At 44.0% G+C, this 16,547-nt stretch overlaps 1 protein-coding gene across 1 annotated transcript in view; it reads left to right on the top strand.

The window, feature by feature from the left end:
- The window catches only part of dock3 (dedicator of cytokinesis 3), a 1,401,685-nt gene that overhangs the window by 1,075,154 nt on the left and 309,984 nt on the right, over window positions 1-16,547 (top strand). Inside the window, 2 exon segments of the mRNA XM_041191502.1 lie at window positions 12,468-12,565; window positions 15,203-15,286. Coding sequence (XP_041047436.1) covers window positions 12,468-12,565; window positions 15,203-15,286 — 182 coding nt within the window.

The following is a 16,547-nucleotide window of genomic DNA, read 5'->3' as shown; positions in this document are numbered from 1 at the left end:
AAACAAACTTTAAAGGAAATTACGGAGAGGTGCAAGAATTATAGAGTGATTATAATGGGGGTCTTCAATTATCCAAATATAGACTGGGATAGGAATAGTACAAAGGGACAAGAGGGGCAAGAGCTCCTGGAATGTGTTCAAGATAATTATCTGCAGCAGTATGTTTATAGTCGAACAAGAAGATGTGCACTTTTAGACCTGGTTCTGGGGAATGAGTTGACTCAAGTGGATCATATATCAGTGGGAGAGCCTCTGGGGGACAGTGACCATTGTATCGTAAGGTTTAGGTTAATCATGGAAAAGAACAGGAACAACCCAGAGCAGGGATAATTAATTGGGGGAAAGCCAACTTCAATGGAATGAGAATGCATCTGAGTCAAGTGAGTTAGAATCAAATGTTGGCAGAAAAGACAGTGGCTGAACAATAGGCCACCTTCAAAGAAAAAGTATTGCAGATGATGTCAAGGTATATTCCCATGAAGGAGAAATGTAGGACAAATAAATCCAGACCACCCTGGATGATAAGGGAGATGGAGGTAAAGATGAGAAAGAAGAAGTGCGTGTATGACAGATGTCAAATAGAAAATGCAATGGAGAATAAGGCTGAATATAGAAGGACCAGAGGGGAAGTGAAGAAATTAATAAGAAAAGCAAGAAGAGAACACAAAAAGATGCTGGCAATTAATATAAAAGGGAATCCCAAGGTCTTCTATAAGCATGTAAATAATAAAAGGGTAGTAAAAGAGAAGAGTAGGGCCAATTAGGGACAAAAAAGGGGACTTGCATGTGGAGGCTGGAGAAAAGCGGGGGTGTTGCATTTGCCTTTACAAAGGAAGAAGATGCTACCCAGGCCAAGGTGAGAGAGGAGGTAACCGTTACTGTAGAAGAACTTACAATTGAGAGGAAGGAGGTGTTGGAAAGGCTATCCTTATTTAAAATAGATAAGGAACCAAGACCAGATGAGATGTATCCAAGGGCACTGAGGGAATTGAGAGTGGAAAATGCAAGGCACTAGTGATAATCTCCCTTAGACATTGATGAGGTGCCAGAGGACTGGAGAATTGTGAATGTTGCCCCCTTGTTCAAAAAGGGGTACGAGAATAAAGCTGACAACTACAGACCAGTCAGTTGACCTGAGTGGTAGGGGAACTTCTGGAATCCATAGTACAGGATGAAATCAATCGTCACTTAGACAAGTGCAGAATAATTAAGGAAAGCCAGCATGGATTCATTAAGGGAATATCATGTTTGTCTAAAAACAAAAAAACTGCAGATGCTGGAAATCCAAAACAAAAACAGAATTACCTGGAAAAACTCAGCAGGTCTGGCAGCATCGGCGAAGAAGAAAAGAGTTGACGTTTCGAGTCCTCATGACCCTTCAACCGAACTTATCATGTTTATTTAACTTGTTGGAGTTTTTTGAGGAAGTAAAAGAGAAGGTTGATAAGGGAAACGCTGTTGATGTGGATTTTCAAAAGGCATTTGATACAGTGCCACGCCACAGACTTGTGAGAAAAATTCTAGGTCATGGAATAAAAGAGAAAGCAGGCACTTGGATAAGAAATTGGCTGAGTGACAGGAAACAGAGAGTAGTGATAAATGGTTGTTTTTCAGATTAGTAGGAGGTTCGTAGTGGAGTTCCCCAGGACCCTTGCTTTTCCTGATATATGTTAATGACCTAGACTGTGGTGTACAGGGCATGCTTTCAAAATTTGCAGATGATACGGAGATCAGAAATGTTGTCAACTGTGATGGGGATAGTGTTGAACTTCGAAAGGAGATAGACATGTTGGTGGATTGGGCAGACAAGTAGCAGATGACGTTCAATGCAGAACAGTGTGAGGTGATTCATTTTGGCAGGAAAAATAGGGTAAAACAGTATAAAATAAAGAGAGAGGCTCTAAAGGAGGTGCAGGAACAGAAGGACCTCGGTGTATACATACCTAGGTCATTGAAGATGGCAGGGCATGTTGAGAGAGCAGTTAATAAAGCATAAAGTATTTTAGGCTTTATTAATAGGGCACTGAGTATAAGAGTGAGGAGGTCATGTTGAACTTGTATAAAACACTAGTCAGGCTTCATCTGGAGTACTGCATTGAGTTCTAGGCACCATACTTGGGGAAGGATGTGAAGACTTTGGAGAGAGTACAGAGGAGAATCACAATAATGATTCCAGCGATGAAGAACTGTAGCTATGAGGATGGATTGGAGAGGTTGGGACTCTTTTTCTTGAGGAAAAAAAGGCTGAGAGAAGACTTGATAGTGGTATTCAAGACCCTGAGGGGTATGGACAGGGTAGTGAGAAACTGTCCCCACTCAAGAGAACATCAAGAACTAGAAGGCACAGATTCAAAGTTGCCAAAAGGAGTAAATGTGTTGTGAGGAAAAATTTTTTCACCCAGAGGGTGGTTGGAGTCTGGAACAAACTTCCTGAAAAGGTGGTGGAGGCGGGTTCAATCGAGGTATTCAAAAGGGAATTGAATTGCTACCTGAAATGAGAGAATGTGCAAGGTTACGGGGATATGGCAGGGGAGTAGGACTAGATGGAATACTGTTTCAGAGAACCAGTGCAAGCTCAATGGGCCGAATGGCATCTTTCTGCACTGTAAAGATACTGTGACACTGTAGCTAAGGTTAGCTATCTCAGCTCAAATTGGGGATGAAGCCTGGGTTTTCTGGTCTGCTTGACCTATTGGGCAGTCCGATTTACTCTAAGTCATACTGAGTGGCTAAGCACTTTTTAGCTACACTTCTTACGTTATTTGTTTCCCTTGGTCACATTCCCTTCTCCTTGAGGATACTACATGGAATTTCCTAATTGATAACAATGAGTTAGGTCCCTTTTCCTATTGCCACTCTATGGTTGCTTCTTAAAGTATGTAACAGTAACCTTGAGGTTACTGTTTAACCTTCAGCCCATGGGCCAAATGCAGCCCGTGAAGCCCCTCTGCTGTGGCCCATGGAGCCAGTTGCAAAATGCCAGTAAGGCGGGTGAATGAAGTGGAAGATTCTGCAAGGAATTGCTCCTCCAATAATAGGCCGTTCCTTTCCTCTGTTTGCTGCTGAGAGGCTCGTCAGTGGGCAAATGTGGAGAGAACCAGACTGTACTTGGAAGAGCAGCAAACTCTGGCTGCAGTGAGTATGCTAGGGAAGGAGAGGTTTTAAGGGGTTGGGGAGGAAGAGGAAGAGAGAGACTGGCTGCACGGCCTTAGAGGGAAGAAGCTGGCTGCAGGGCCCGGGGATGGGGAGAGAGGCTGGCTGCGGAGCTGCTTGGGTGAAGAGACTCGCTGCCGATGGTGCGTGAGATAGAGGGTGTAATTTTTCTTGCTGTTGGCGTCTGGTATCATGGGGGGTGTGAGCGGACAATATGGCAGGCAGCCAAAAATTGGTTTCATGACGTTATGAAACCAGTTTGCAATCATCCACTCCGCCCATCAATGGTGGGCCACATCTCCTGTTGCTGCCATCAGGAACTTCATTTTAATACATCTGCATATCATTATAAGGCCAGCTCCCCGGAATCACCCCCCCCACGTCAAATTTACCGCCCACGCTGACGGGAAAACACGTCGGTGTAGAACATATCTTGACAAGTGTGACGTGCAGAAGTCAAGACTTACCGCCAAGGCCTTGTTCATATTGCGGACATCCGAGGAGCAGAAGATGCTGGAGCCCTACGACATTGGGACCTTGGAAGAACATGCATCGCATGCTGAGTAGATTCACATGGACATAGCTCATGGAAGGTGGATGGTCACTGTTGAGTGTCAGCTTTGAAACATCAGTGTCTTGGCCATAGGCTGCTACGGATGATCAATGAGGGGGTGAAGAGGAAGGTACACCGGAGGGGTTGGGGAGGAAGGTTTAGGTTTGACTGGGAGAGGAAGGTGTGTCGGGGGTGTTGAGTCTGGGAGACGAGGAAAGATGGTGTCGGTGGGAGGTGAGGTTGGGAGGGGTGAATGATGGTGTTGGGGGAGGTTGAAGTTGGGAGGGGGGAATGATGATGTCATGGGGTTGAGCTTGGGGGAGTACAGGGGAGGAGGGTTTAACAGAGGAGAATACAGCAACTGGGGAGCCAGATGTAAGGGGGGAGGAAAGTGTAAGGAGGGGAGAAGGAGTTCAGAGTGGGGCAGGACTTAGGGTGGAGGAAGGAGTTTGGAGGGGGGCAGGGCTTCGGGGGAAGGAAGGAGTTCGTAGGTGGGCAGGACTTCGGGTGGAGGAAGGAGTTCAGATGGGGGCAGGACTTCCAGGGAGAGGAAAGAGTTCAGAGAGGGGAAGGATTCTGCAGAGGGGGAAAGGAGTCCAGCGTGAGGAAGGAGTCCGGGAGAGGAAGGACTCCAGGAAAGGAAGGAGTCTGGGGGGAGGAAGGAGTCTGAAGGGGGTAGCAGTCTGCAGGGGAGAAGAAGTCCGGGGGAGGAAAGAGTCTGGGGAGGAAGGAGTAAAGTTGGAGGAAGAAGACGAGGAAGGAATAAGGGTGGAGGAAGGTGTAAGGGTGGGGGGGGTGGGTAATGACCAGGTGAACATGCGAGGCAGGGGTCTGCGGAGTCGATGACTGCCTCCTGGGGAGCGAAATGAGGGTGGATGTGGTAGAATGGAATGGTGAGAGAGGGCAGAGTGAGCTGGTAGGGTGGGAGTATGTGGGTGCAACGGTAGCATTAGAAGTGACAACGAGAGTGGTTGGTGAGGACTTGGAGGCAAAAACAGACCCTAGGGGTGGGTGGAGGAAGTCAGGGAGGCCAATGTGAATGGGGGTGTGATTCTCAGAAAGGCAGGGAATGTATGCATTCACCTGGACATTCCTGAAAGAAAAGTGTTCTGGCTAGTAGGTGATGGCGGAGAGGTGGAAGGTGATGCCTAGGATTGACAGTGATGGGGAGAAAGGACAGGGGTGATTGGGGGAGGGGAAAGGACAGGAGAACTGAATTTTATCAACACCGTGCTTCTAAAACCAAAAATGAAAGAAGACTCGTGTTGGGCGGGAACAGGTGCTGCATGGGAGTGTGATCAGTGAGTGGATGGAGATGCAGGTCAGCTCAGGTTGACAACTGAAAGGGAACCCCAGTAGGCAGCATTAAAAATGCGCAGGACATTGAGATGAGCGTGATGGAGGAAGTATCCACGAAGGATCCTTCCATCCGTGGGAGAGTGTTTGCACGAGGCTCCGAAAAGCCCTGTCATATACACCTTCCCTCTCCAGAATCACTCATGGGCCAGCTGATTGCAGCTGAACTGCTACTGAGGGTGGGGGATGCAGTGGGAGGACTCACAAAGCCTGTCAATGAATCTGAAAAATACCATTACACATCATTCAGTGAAAGTGAATATATTTTCAGATTATAAGGTGATAATTCGTGCAACCACTTGTGATCAGAATTTCTTAACTTTTCTAGGCCGAACACTTCTAGGTGCTGCCCTGCAGCAGGGTTGGAGACAGCGTGTGCAATGGTCGACCCTGTTGCCTTTGATGACTTTGGCATGTGTCCTCCAGAGAGCCAAGTTTTTGAGGGCCTGGGTCAAGATGACCAAACTTGACCCTTCTTCCGACTGGAGCCCAAAAACGTCAGGCCAGTATCACCATGATATGGCTGAAAACCCTTATAGCCCCCAACATGGCGGGCCTGTCCAGTGTTGAAAGAAGGTCTGATTCAAGGTGACTAGCCCTCACCCTCCTTCGAACCGCAGCCCAGATACTCAGATCCGCTCTTCTTTTAATTATAATTTAACTCAGACATGTCAAAACATATTTCCTGTTGTTCCAATGTCCATTTAGTTGATTCCACGCAAAGTCCAGATAAATGTCATCAGCTTTTTCTGGTTTTCCATGGATAATCTATCCAGACAAATATTATCAGTTCGCATTGTATGAGCATTCTCCTGCTGTTTGAGGTGGCACAGTAACAGCACCTGGCTCCAAAGTTAATGAGGGTTTGAATGACTATATTTCCAGTACTATTGTCTGACGCAGACCTTAGTTGCATAATTCCTTGAGTGCATTGTATTAATGTGTCCGTTGTGCCATTGTATTGGGTAATCAGACTTCTTGATTGCATTAGTCAATGTCCAAACCCTTTTGATGAGTCGCTGTTTTTTTAACTAAATATCCAAATTAACCCCTTGCTGCCCAGCCCTGGACTGCTGACTTTTTGTAATGTATAGTTCCAATCATGAGGTCAAAACATGTCCAATGGTTTGAAATTATGTTTCATAGATTTCCCAGTTGGAAGGGATTCCAATCCTACAAAGTGATGAGAAGAGTTACTTAACCTGACGGAATGGATGAGACCATTCATTCTCTTTTGGCACTGGGTAGCTGTCCTCTTTTGCAGGGCATTGGCACTGATGACTGCTGCCACTGCCTCCTGTGCTAGATTGGTGACCTTACTTGCTGGTCTTCACCCAGAACAGGGATAGAGAACTTCACGGCGGGTCTCCATTTAATACCAACTGAACTCATTAACAGGGCTGCCCGTCCAAACTTTGCATTTTTCATGGAACCTCATGCACTGGCAGGGTGAGATTTCATGAGGGTTTTATAACCTTAATAAAAAATTTTTAATAAAATTCATAGACATGTCCCAGCTCATGTGACACTGTCACATGAGGGGAGGTGTCCGAATAATTTTTTCAAATTTTTTTTTCAGTTTTTTACAATGAAATTAAACTCCCTGAGTCTGCTCCATGCCTCAGGGAGATTTCTGTGCTCTTTCGAGAGTGTGGGCCCCAACTCTCCCTCCTCCCCCCACCCGCACAGGGAGTGCTGAGCGTTTCCAGGTGTGCATCATGTTGGCCCACCCACGTAAAATGGTGGCACACAGCCGATCACGGGTGGTAATTGGCTGTATGCCAGCCCGCGCCCGTTCCTCCTGCCCAGCCCGCACAATGGGGAGAAAATTCTCCACCATCTTTCTGAAATTTGCTCATGAGAAAAAAATGGAAATGAAGCTCCCCACGTGAAAAGGTTGGACAAGCCTGCTTTACACAATCCTTCCTTGATAATTTAAGTTAGATTTTGTTACACGACCTCCCATCTCCAACCACTCTGCCAAACAGTCTTTTTACTCCATCTCCAAAATTATTATAAGTAATAAACAATCATTTCAAAAGAATTCCACTTGCCATCCAATCAGCACTCTCTTCTCATACAGTATAAAGTTGTCACTTCCCCTGACATTAATCTTTTTGCGATTAGCCTGATGAGTGCAAGATGAAAACCTTTGACAAAATGTCTTTTTTCAGCAATACTCAAGTTCTGTACTATCAAATGACTAATTATTTTATTGCTTCCATGATTTTTCTCTCATGGGTTGCTTGCAGCAGTGTCCTGGAGATTAATCTTTAATTCCTGGAAACTCTGGGATAATCCTGGAGGGTTGGCAGGCCCAACACAAACCCATATTCTGTCGATCCACTGTTTAATGTATTAGTGTTATAACTTGCTACATAGCCAGTCTGTGCAAAATAATGAACCAGACTTTATTTAAAACAGAACAATTTCAGCATGTGCTGTCAGCAAGTGTTTGCAGGGATAAACTGGATGTTTGTGGTGAAATTATTGCAGATGTAAGTTTAGAGAGATCAGATAAGGAATATAAATACTAACACTAACTATCATGAAAGTTACTTCATTGAAGATCTTTTAACCCCACATCTTGAAATGTAGCCTCAAGCATCTACAAAAGACTGAATGGCTGGAGAGTGAGCAGGAAAAGTGCAGTTGTGAATGGAAGAGCAGCAAGCATGGGAGAGAGGGAATCTATGACTGGAGGAGCAGCAGGTATAGGAGAGAGGTAAACTGCAAGTTGTGCAGCAAACTTCAGGAGGGTATGGGAGGGGGTTGGCCAAGAGTGGGGTAGGTGTGTTTGGAAGTGAACAGCACATGGTGGGAGGGCAAGAAGCGAGGAACTGGACAAGGCCTGAGTCCTAGGCAGACTGAACTTCAGAAGGCGAGGGCAGACTGGCTTCATCAGTAAAAGTTGTAGGAAATTCCTCAGTAGCCAGGCAGCCCTTGATAGGAGGGAATGAGCAGATGAAAGTGATGGGATTGGCAGTGTGTCCGGTTGCAAGCTCTGAATCAGAGTAAGGCTTGGGAGTGCCCCCCATTCACAGCTCTCAATGACCCAGGACTCACCCTGGAGCCACATGACCTACAGCAACAAATGATCACAAATCCAGAGTGCCCAATATTATGGCCAGATAAACACACACAGGCTGGGGTGAGGTTGATCAATGAATTTAGTCTCAATGAGCACCCAAGGCCTTCTCTTGGGCAGCCTTATGATGCAGGCTGAATTATTGATCACATCTCTCTTCGCTTAGGTAGTCCCTTGGCATCAAGGATGACTTGTTTCCACTCCGATTCGATTAGTTCTGAGTTGGGTGATAAGTCCAATGTGTGATCTGCAGACTCTGCCACGAGTTGTTTGGAGATTTGTGCACATTATCCGATGCCTGTCCTTCTGGGAATCCCCTGCCATGACTGAGTTCAGAAGAGAGCAGTTACTTCAGGAATCTGACGTCAGGCATACGAGTGACATGTCCTGTCCAGTAGGGCTGGTTTTGAGTGATTAGCATCTCGATGCTGGGCATGTTGGCTTGGGAGAGGGCGCTGCTGTTAGACCAACTTTCCTGTCACCAAATACATTGGATCTTGTGAAGGCACTGCTGGTGGTACTTCTCCCAACTTTGAAGGCTTATAGAATATCCTCCTCAAATTTGACTGCCCTCAGAAATTTAGCACCATCCTCTGCCTACTCCTCAATGACATACAAACCCAGATCCTCATCAATGAAACCATAACACTATCTCAGTGAAGAGTGGTGTCAAGCAAAGTTATGTCACTGCACCAACCCTCTTCTCCATTTTCCTCACTGCAACACTGCACTTCACCTCCAGCAAATTGCCCACAGGCATGGAGATAATCTACAGATCAGAAAGGAAACTGTTCAACCTACGCTGCCTTCAATCCAAAACCAAAACCACTCCAATCACGGTCATTGAGCTTCGGTATGCAGATGACACTTGTGTATGCGTTCACTGAGAAACCTAATTCCAGATCATTGTTGACCCCTCTGAAGCATATGAGAAAATGGGCCTTTCATTAAACACCCAGAATTGATCAAATATGTGGCTCATCGTCAATAAACATCTACCATTAGCATTGACTGAGCTGCATGTACCAGCCTGAAGACCACAAGTTAATTTATTTGTCTAGATAAATCCATATATAGATGAGAGATTAGATTATGAGAGCTTCATTTCACTGTTGGGCAAGATGAATGGATTTCTAAGGTTATCCATGATCAAAGCCCATGCTTTCTGACTGTACATCATCCTTTCGTCTTTCGTCTGCTCTCCTGAAATTATGAGCTGTGAGGTCAGGAAAGCAGAGCTAACAGTCCAGGTGTGGGATTCATGAGGAGAGGTAGAATAGGACAGATGTGAGGAGGAGTATAATGGGACCAGTGACAGGAGAACATGAATGGGGCCACTGAGAAGAAGTGTAGATTGGAAAGTTTGAGCATAAAAGTGTAATGTGACCTGTTAGAGCAGGTTTGTCCAACCTTTTCACTCGGTGGGGGGGCGGCGGGGGGGGGGGCACATTTGCATATTTTTCTCATTCAAGGGGCAGATAAGCAAATTTCGGAAAGATAAGGTTTGGCACAACAATAAACTGAATTTCAAAAATAAAAGTTGAGGTTTTAAGGAAAGAAACAATTGCTGAGCATAAGTACAGCAATGTCTTAGCAATAAATTAAGTTTAAAAAAAGAGTAATTAATAAAAATGACCAGAGTGTGAGAGGGTCAGTATGTGTGTGTACGGCTCACTCCCAGTCTCAGGGTATTCACTCACTCACACTCACCCACTATGAGTGGATGTATGTGAACGTGTTCGTGTGTGGTGGTGAGAGTGAGTGAGAAACCTGAGACTGGGTGTAGGGCAGACTCATACTCCCACCTACTCACTCAGTCTTTCGCACTCAGCCCCACGCAGTCACTTTGTCTCTTGCACTCACCCCCATGCACTCAATCAGTCTCTCGCACTCACCCCTACGCATTCACCCCACACACTCACTCAGCCTCTCACACTCACCCCCATGCATTCACCCCCACACACACAGTCTCTCGCACTCACCCCCATATACTCTCAGTCTCTCGCGTTCACTCCCACACACTCAGTCACTCACTCTCACTCCCCTCCCCCCCACCCTACACACACACACACATTCAATTAGTCTCTCACTCTCCCAAACCCCCGCCCCCCCACCCCGCCCCCACCCACACACACACACACACACAAACACACGGATAGACACACTCTCAAACTCACATATTCACCACTGCCCTTCTTCCTGGACTCACACAACTTTGCCCTCTCCGGGCCCAATGTGACTTCATCCTATTTAAGGACCTCCCCGTGCCTGATGCGACTTCACCTTCTCCAGGCCTAATGTGACTTCATCCTATTTAAGAAGATAAGCGAATGTTCAGTCTGTCATCATATTACCAAAAGTAACATAGATTTCTATTAGAAGCTTTCGATGAAGAAACTCTGAAATACAGATATAGATTAAGTCTGTTAGTCTATAATGCACACATTATTTGGAGGCTGTAACCCCAGTCAGATTTGAAGTGGTGCGTCCATTCCGGGGGCTGTTACCCTTAATAATTGTAGCACATTTAGTAACTGAATAGCAAAGAAAATTGCTGTATTTAGAAAAATGCTGCTCCTGAAACAGATCCTTTTTGCACATAGAACAATTTCTAAAATTATGGACCTCCTCCCAACCAACATCCCTTGCTCACTTTTGGGAAAAGTAAAAATAACCATTATAGTTTCAAGCGCAAGACTTTCTATGAAGCTGCATAAGGTAACCTTTAAAGTGGAAGTTTAAAGTTATGACAATGAGGTGTCCTATTTGTTTTCTTCGAAGTACCAATTAGGACCTCAACTATTTACTGTATTAGTAACGACTTTGATGATCGGATGGAAAGCCATATATCCAGATTTGCCCCTGACACAAAGATAGATGGCATTATAAGCATCATAGGTGGAAGCCTAAAAGCAGAAAGAGACATCGATAGATTAAATGATGGGGAAAACTTGGGCAAATGGATTTCAATACAGGAAAATGTGAGGTTATTCACTTTGAACCGAAAAGGTTAGAGAACAGCTTACTTTCTAAATGATGAAAAACTAGAAACAGTGGAGGCCCAAAGAGACTTGGGGGACTAGATACACTGATCATTAAAATGTCCTGAACAGTTACAGAAAATAATCAAAAAAGCTACTAGAATGCTGGCCTTTATATCTAGAAAACTAGAATTCGGGGGATGGGGGTTAGCAGTCATGCTTCAGCTATACAAAGCTGTACAAAGCCCTAGTCCAACCACACCTGGAACGTTGAGAGCAGTTCCGGGCACCATGCCTTAACAAGGATATTGGCCTTGGAAGGAGTGCAACATAGATTTACCAAAATTATATCTGAGCCCCAAAGTTTAAATTACAAAGAGAGATTATGTGAACTAGTGTTGTAGTCCTTGGGATTTAGAAGATTTAAGGGATAATTTGATTGAAATTTTCAAAATATTAAGGGAACTATTTCTGCTGGCTGGGGAGTCCAGAACTAGCCGGCATAGTCTAAAAGTTAGAACCTGACTTTTCAAGAGTGATATTAGGAAACATCTCTACACGCAGAGGAGGGTAGAGGTTTGGAACTCTGATCCACAAAGGCTAATTGATGCTATATCAATTGTTAAATATAAAATAGATTGATAGATTTTTGTTAATCATAAGTATTAAAGGATATGGGGCAAATGCAGGAATATGGAGTTAGGTCACAGATCAGCCATGATCTCATTAATAATGGAATAAATTTGAGGGATTAAATGGCCTAATCCTGTTTCTATCTTCCTATTATCTGACTGAGCTTCCAAATTTCTGAAGAATTTGTCCCTCACGCTCAGGATTCTGATAACTTACAAAAGCAGTGCTGCTTGGAATTTGTTTCTGTGGTAAGCGATATTTGCTATTAGGGTCATTTGAGACCTGAGGGTGTGGTCATTCCCCCCCCTTTTGCAAGTCACCCCAGGCCCAGGTAAGTGTCCTAAGCTCAGTTACAAGCCATGGCCAACGTGGAACAAGCAAATTTTCGCTGATGATGGCAGAAGAGCCAGAACCTGGAGGGACAAGGGCTGCTTACAGGCAGGAAGGGGAGCTGTGTTTCCTTTAAACACAAACTGGGAAGGCAATGGAAAACCACCTCATATATTTTTTTTCCTTAGTCATATTTTTCATTGAAATTGAAAATGGGAAGCTCCTATGAACTACTGGAAATGAAGTGGAAAGCACAAGACCATGAGGCATGGAGAAATGAGGCAGACCACGACAACATTCTTTGTGTACTGTATTAACTAACACATAGTCTACTACCGATTCAATTTAATACCTAATTCCTGATTGGTTGCAGTTGACCTCCTTGCACTTTTGAAATGGAAAGCACAGCCAGACAGGGTGATGGACATCCTTGGGAGACTACGCCATGTCAGTGGTGAAGAAATAGTTAAAGTAAGTCAATGTTCAGATCATGTTGTCCAGAATGTCTGGCCCATATGCTCAGAGAATAGATAGAGCAGCCTGAGATTCATTTCAAGAATTATGCCCTTTTCTCCTCTCATCTTCTCATTTCTTCAGGCCTGTCTTTTCTCCATTTCTCTCTTCACCACTTTTCCCTACTCAGTTCTGCTTCACTCATCTATCCTTGCATCTCCTCTCCTTACCTCTTCTCCATTTATCTCCTATTACCACCCTTCTCTATAACCCCCATTCCTCTGTTTCCCCAACCTTGCCTCCAGTCCTCCCCCACTCTCCCTTTCCTCTTTGCTCTGCTCCCATTCTCTCCTTCCCCTTGCCCTTCACCTCTCTTCTTTACCCTCTGCTTTCTGCTCCCCTGTCATCTCACCTCTGACATCTTCCTATTAATCCTGACTTCTGTCTATTCTCTCCCTCTTAGTAAATCAAAGCACAGATGGAGCAGTATGTTAAACTTTTCTAATGTTTGTTGTGTTGAGTGTTGAAAATTGCATTACAGGCCTTATTAAAGCACTTGTGGCCTTTACCAGGCTTCTATTACCACTTATATAGGGCGTAATTAGGAGGCAAATATGATGAAAATCTCCAACTGTGCTAAAGAGGTACTTTTTGATTGATTTTTTTGGCAAACGACTGAGTTCACAGTACGGAATTGAATAGAATAGGACAGAAGGGGTGAGGTAAATTATAAAGAAGTGATGGTTAGGGATACCAAGCATAGAGCTTTAAAAGCTGTAAATCATTGCATGAGCGCCTATTAAGGGAAGTAAGGAATCAAAGATGTTGGAAAAGGATAAGTGCTATGCTCTGTGACAAGGGTTGTCATCTTTGGTTGGATATATTCCTAAAGCTATCAGCACATGACCCCTGCCTCTAATTGTCCCACTCCTAATCCCCCAACATGGCCATCCTCATGGTGCCCCATCTTCCCATGCCAATCAGTGAATGAAGAGACTCCTCATTACCCCATGGATGATTCTTGACTGTCAGACAAACATCTTTTCTCCCAGGTCTGATATTTTTATAACTAATTTAAATGTTCAAAGACAATGATAAGAATACTATTTTTAAAGCTCAGTTTTTCTTCTCCCAGGTTGATAACACTATTGATGAGTCTTAATTTCAACACAGAAATGCAGGGAAGGGGAAGTTAGAATTTGTGGGAATTATTGTGGAAGATAGTGGTAAGCAGAGATTCAGTTCATCCACACAGATCACTCTTGAAACTGGGAGGGTAAGTCATCCCAGTTTACTTGCACATGTGTTTCATTAGCCAGAGCAAGAATGCCCAGAAGGCTAAGAGTAGATTGCCTGCCTATTGTCTTAGGAGAGAGTGAGAGAGATGGTACAAGGACCAAGGAAACCTGGAAAAAAGACAAACGGAAAATGCTGAAAAAATTCAGCAGGTCTGGCAGCATCTGTGGAGAGAGAAACAGAGTTAACATTTCGAGTCCTTATGGCTTCTTCAGAGCTAAAGAGAAGTAGACATGTGATGGATTTTATACTGTTTAAGAGGGGCTAGAGCAGGTGGAGCAAGATGGAAGATCAGCGAAGGAGAGAATGACAAATATGTCATGGACACAAGACAAAGGGAGTGTTAACAATATTGGTAAGGACTAAAGAAGATGCTGATAGTGGCATAAAGGTAAGTGCAGAATGTCTGCTATTAACACATTTTGCTCTTACTTTTATGCCACTATCAGCACCTTCTTTAGTCTTTACCATTAACGTTAACACTCGCTTTGTCTTATGTCCATGACATCTTTGTCAATCTCTCCATAGCTCCCACCTATCTCTAACCTTCTATTTTGCTGCACCTGCTCCACCCCTTCTTAAACAGCATAAAATCCATCATATTTCTACTTCTCTTTAGCTCTGAAGAAGAGTCATATGGACTCGAAACATTAACTGTATTTCTCTCCACAGATGCTGCCAGACCCGCTGAGTTTTTCCAGAATTTTTTGTTTTTATTCCAGATTTCCAGCATCCACAGTATTTTGCTTTCATCTTACTGGAAAAAAGACAGGCTTGGGGAGAAGCCAGTTATTCAAGAGATTTAATGCATAGTCTCTGGAAAGATTTATTAATTTTGGCTAGCTTGAGGTGGAATGTAAATTAATTACTTTTTATACTTATTCGATATTCACTCATACAATTTGTTTTTGGAGAGATTATCTACTTGTTGAGTCATGGTTCCACGGGCACTGGTATCACTCCAACCCCTCACCCAAATGGCTGTTAACTTCAATGAACATTGGGATCCCAATCCAATCCTCACCTGGATCCTCATGTGCAAATGGGGTCACTGGATAGCGATCAGCCCCAACACAATGTCCTAAATAGCAGAGGATAACAGTGGTATCCCCAATAGAGAGCAGCTAATTGATCAAATCTGGTCTTTCTTTGTCTCTTTGACTCTTTACTGCATGGTGTATTAACCCAATGAACTATTGCAGAGAAGATCCAAGCCACTGGCTGCTTATTGTAGAGGGCTGACTCTAAATAGCATTAAAATAAACTACCCCTTTCTGAAGTAGATTGATTTCAATGCTCAGCAAATAGGGACTGTAACTGAAACAGCTTCCCTAGTTAAATCTCTCTTCTCTTTTCCAGTTTTTACAGGATATTTTAGACACCTTGTTTACAATTTTAGATGACAACACCGAGAAATATGGGCTACTGGTATTTCAATCCTTGGTAAGTATCACTAACCTGGTAAGTTATATACCTACACATTTCTTGGAATTATCTGAGGTGAAGACTGTTGGGTGAGATGTTCTCAGGATATATTGGCAATTGGCAAATAAGACTTTTGGGATTTGTGTCCCCGTGTGTTGTGTGGTTAAAAAAAATCAACTGTCAGTTATTTCAATTCCATTCTTTCAAACTATCAGCTTTAACACAGCATTTGCCAAATTACAAAACAAAATTAAGATTATCATTTTGTTTTACCCACCTGAGTTTTCTCCCTCCTTCTTGAAAGTTCCAATCATTGCTAAGGTTTTAGACACCCTCTAGTAATTCACTGCCCATGTGGTCATTACTCAGATGTACACCTAGACAGTAACTGTAGGCTACACAGTCAAGCATAATCCTGTTCTGATGTGACATCCACATTCCATAAGGCTTGGTTGATAAGAATTAGGAGGAGGCACCCTGACTGGTTTTCCCTTTCATAACCCAGGCACACTGAGACCAGTTGCAAAATTTGTCTCTGTGCAGGCTGACAACTGACTCAGCAGAATTGTACATGGGACCTTTCTGGTCTGTCTGGCTCAATGCCATCATGAACAATGGATAAAGGATGGCTTTAAAATGATTATTTAATAACAAAAAATTCTAAGCTTTTCGTCTGCACTCATCAGAACTTACCAACAGTAATGCGGGAACAGCAATTTACACTGCATGCGAAGAGAGTGCTGATTATTTGGCAAGTGAACTCTGATCTCTAATTGGTGGAGGCGTGGCCCTGAGGAAAGAGCTAAGAGATGTCTGTTCCCAAAGGTTTTGTTTAGTGAAAAAGGCGCAATGTGTGGACATGTTCCTTCTGTCTGCAAAGAACAGGGCTGTTTGTGTGAATATATATGGCTTCTAGTCAATTTAAGATTGTCAGTTGGGCTCGCATGCTAGAAGCCACATATATTCACACACAGGGCCCCATCCTTTGCAGACAGAATGAACATGTCCACACATTGCACCCTTTTCAACTAAACAAAAGCTTAGGGAACAGTCATCCCCTGGTTCATTCCCCAGGGCAATGCCTTGAACAATCAGAGTCGACCTGTCCAGTCTGAATTTGAAAAAAGCTGGGCAGTTAACTGTTCCATGCTGCATTCTCCACCAATCAGAGTCCACTTGCCAAACAATCAGCACTCTCTTCTCATGCAGTATAAATTGCTGTTCCCCCATTACTGTTGGTAATTTCTTGCAAGCTATCCTGATGAGTGCAAGATGAAAA

This window comes from Carcharodon carcharias, chromosome 7 (genome assembly GCF_017639515.1).
Source record: "Carcharodon carcharias isolate sCarCar2 chromosome 7, sCarCar2.pri, whole genome shotgun sequence".
Classification (NCBI taxonomy): domain Eukaryota; kingdom Metazoa; phylum Chordata; class Chondrichthyes; order Lamniformes; family Lamnidae; genus Carcharodon; species Carcharodon carcharias.
The sequence above is the reverse complement of the archived record's forward strand: the minus strand, read 5'-3'. Positions and strand labels throughout refer to the sequence as shown.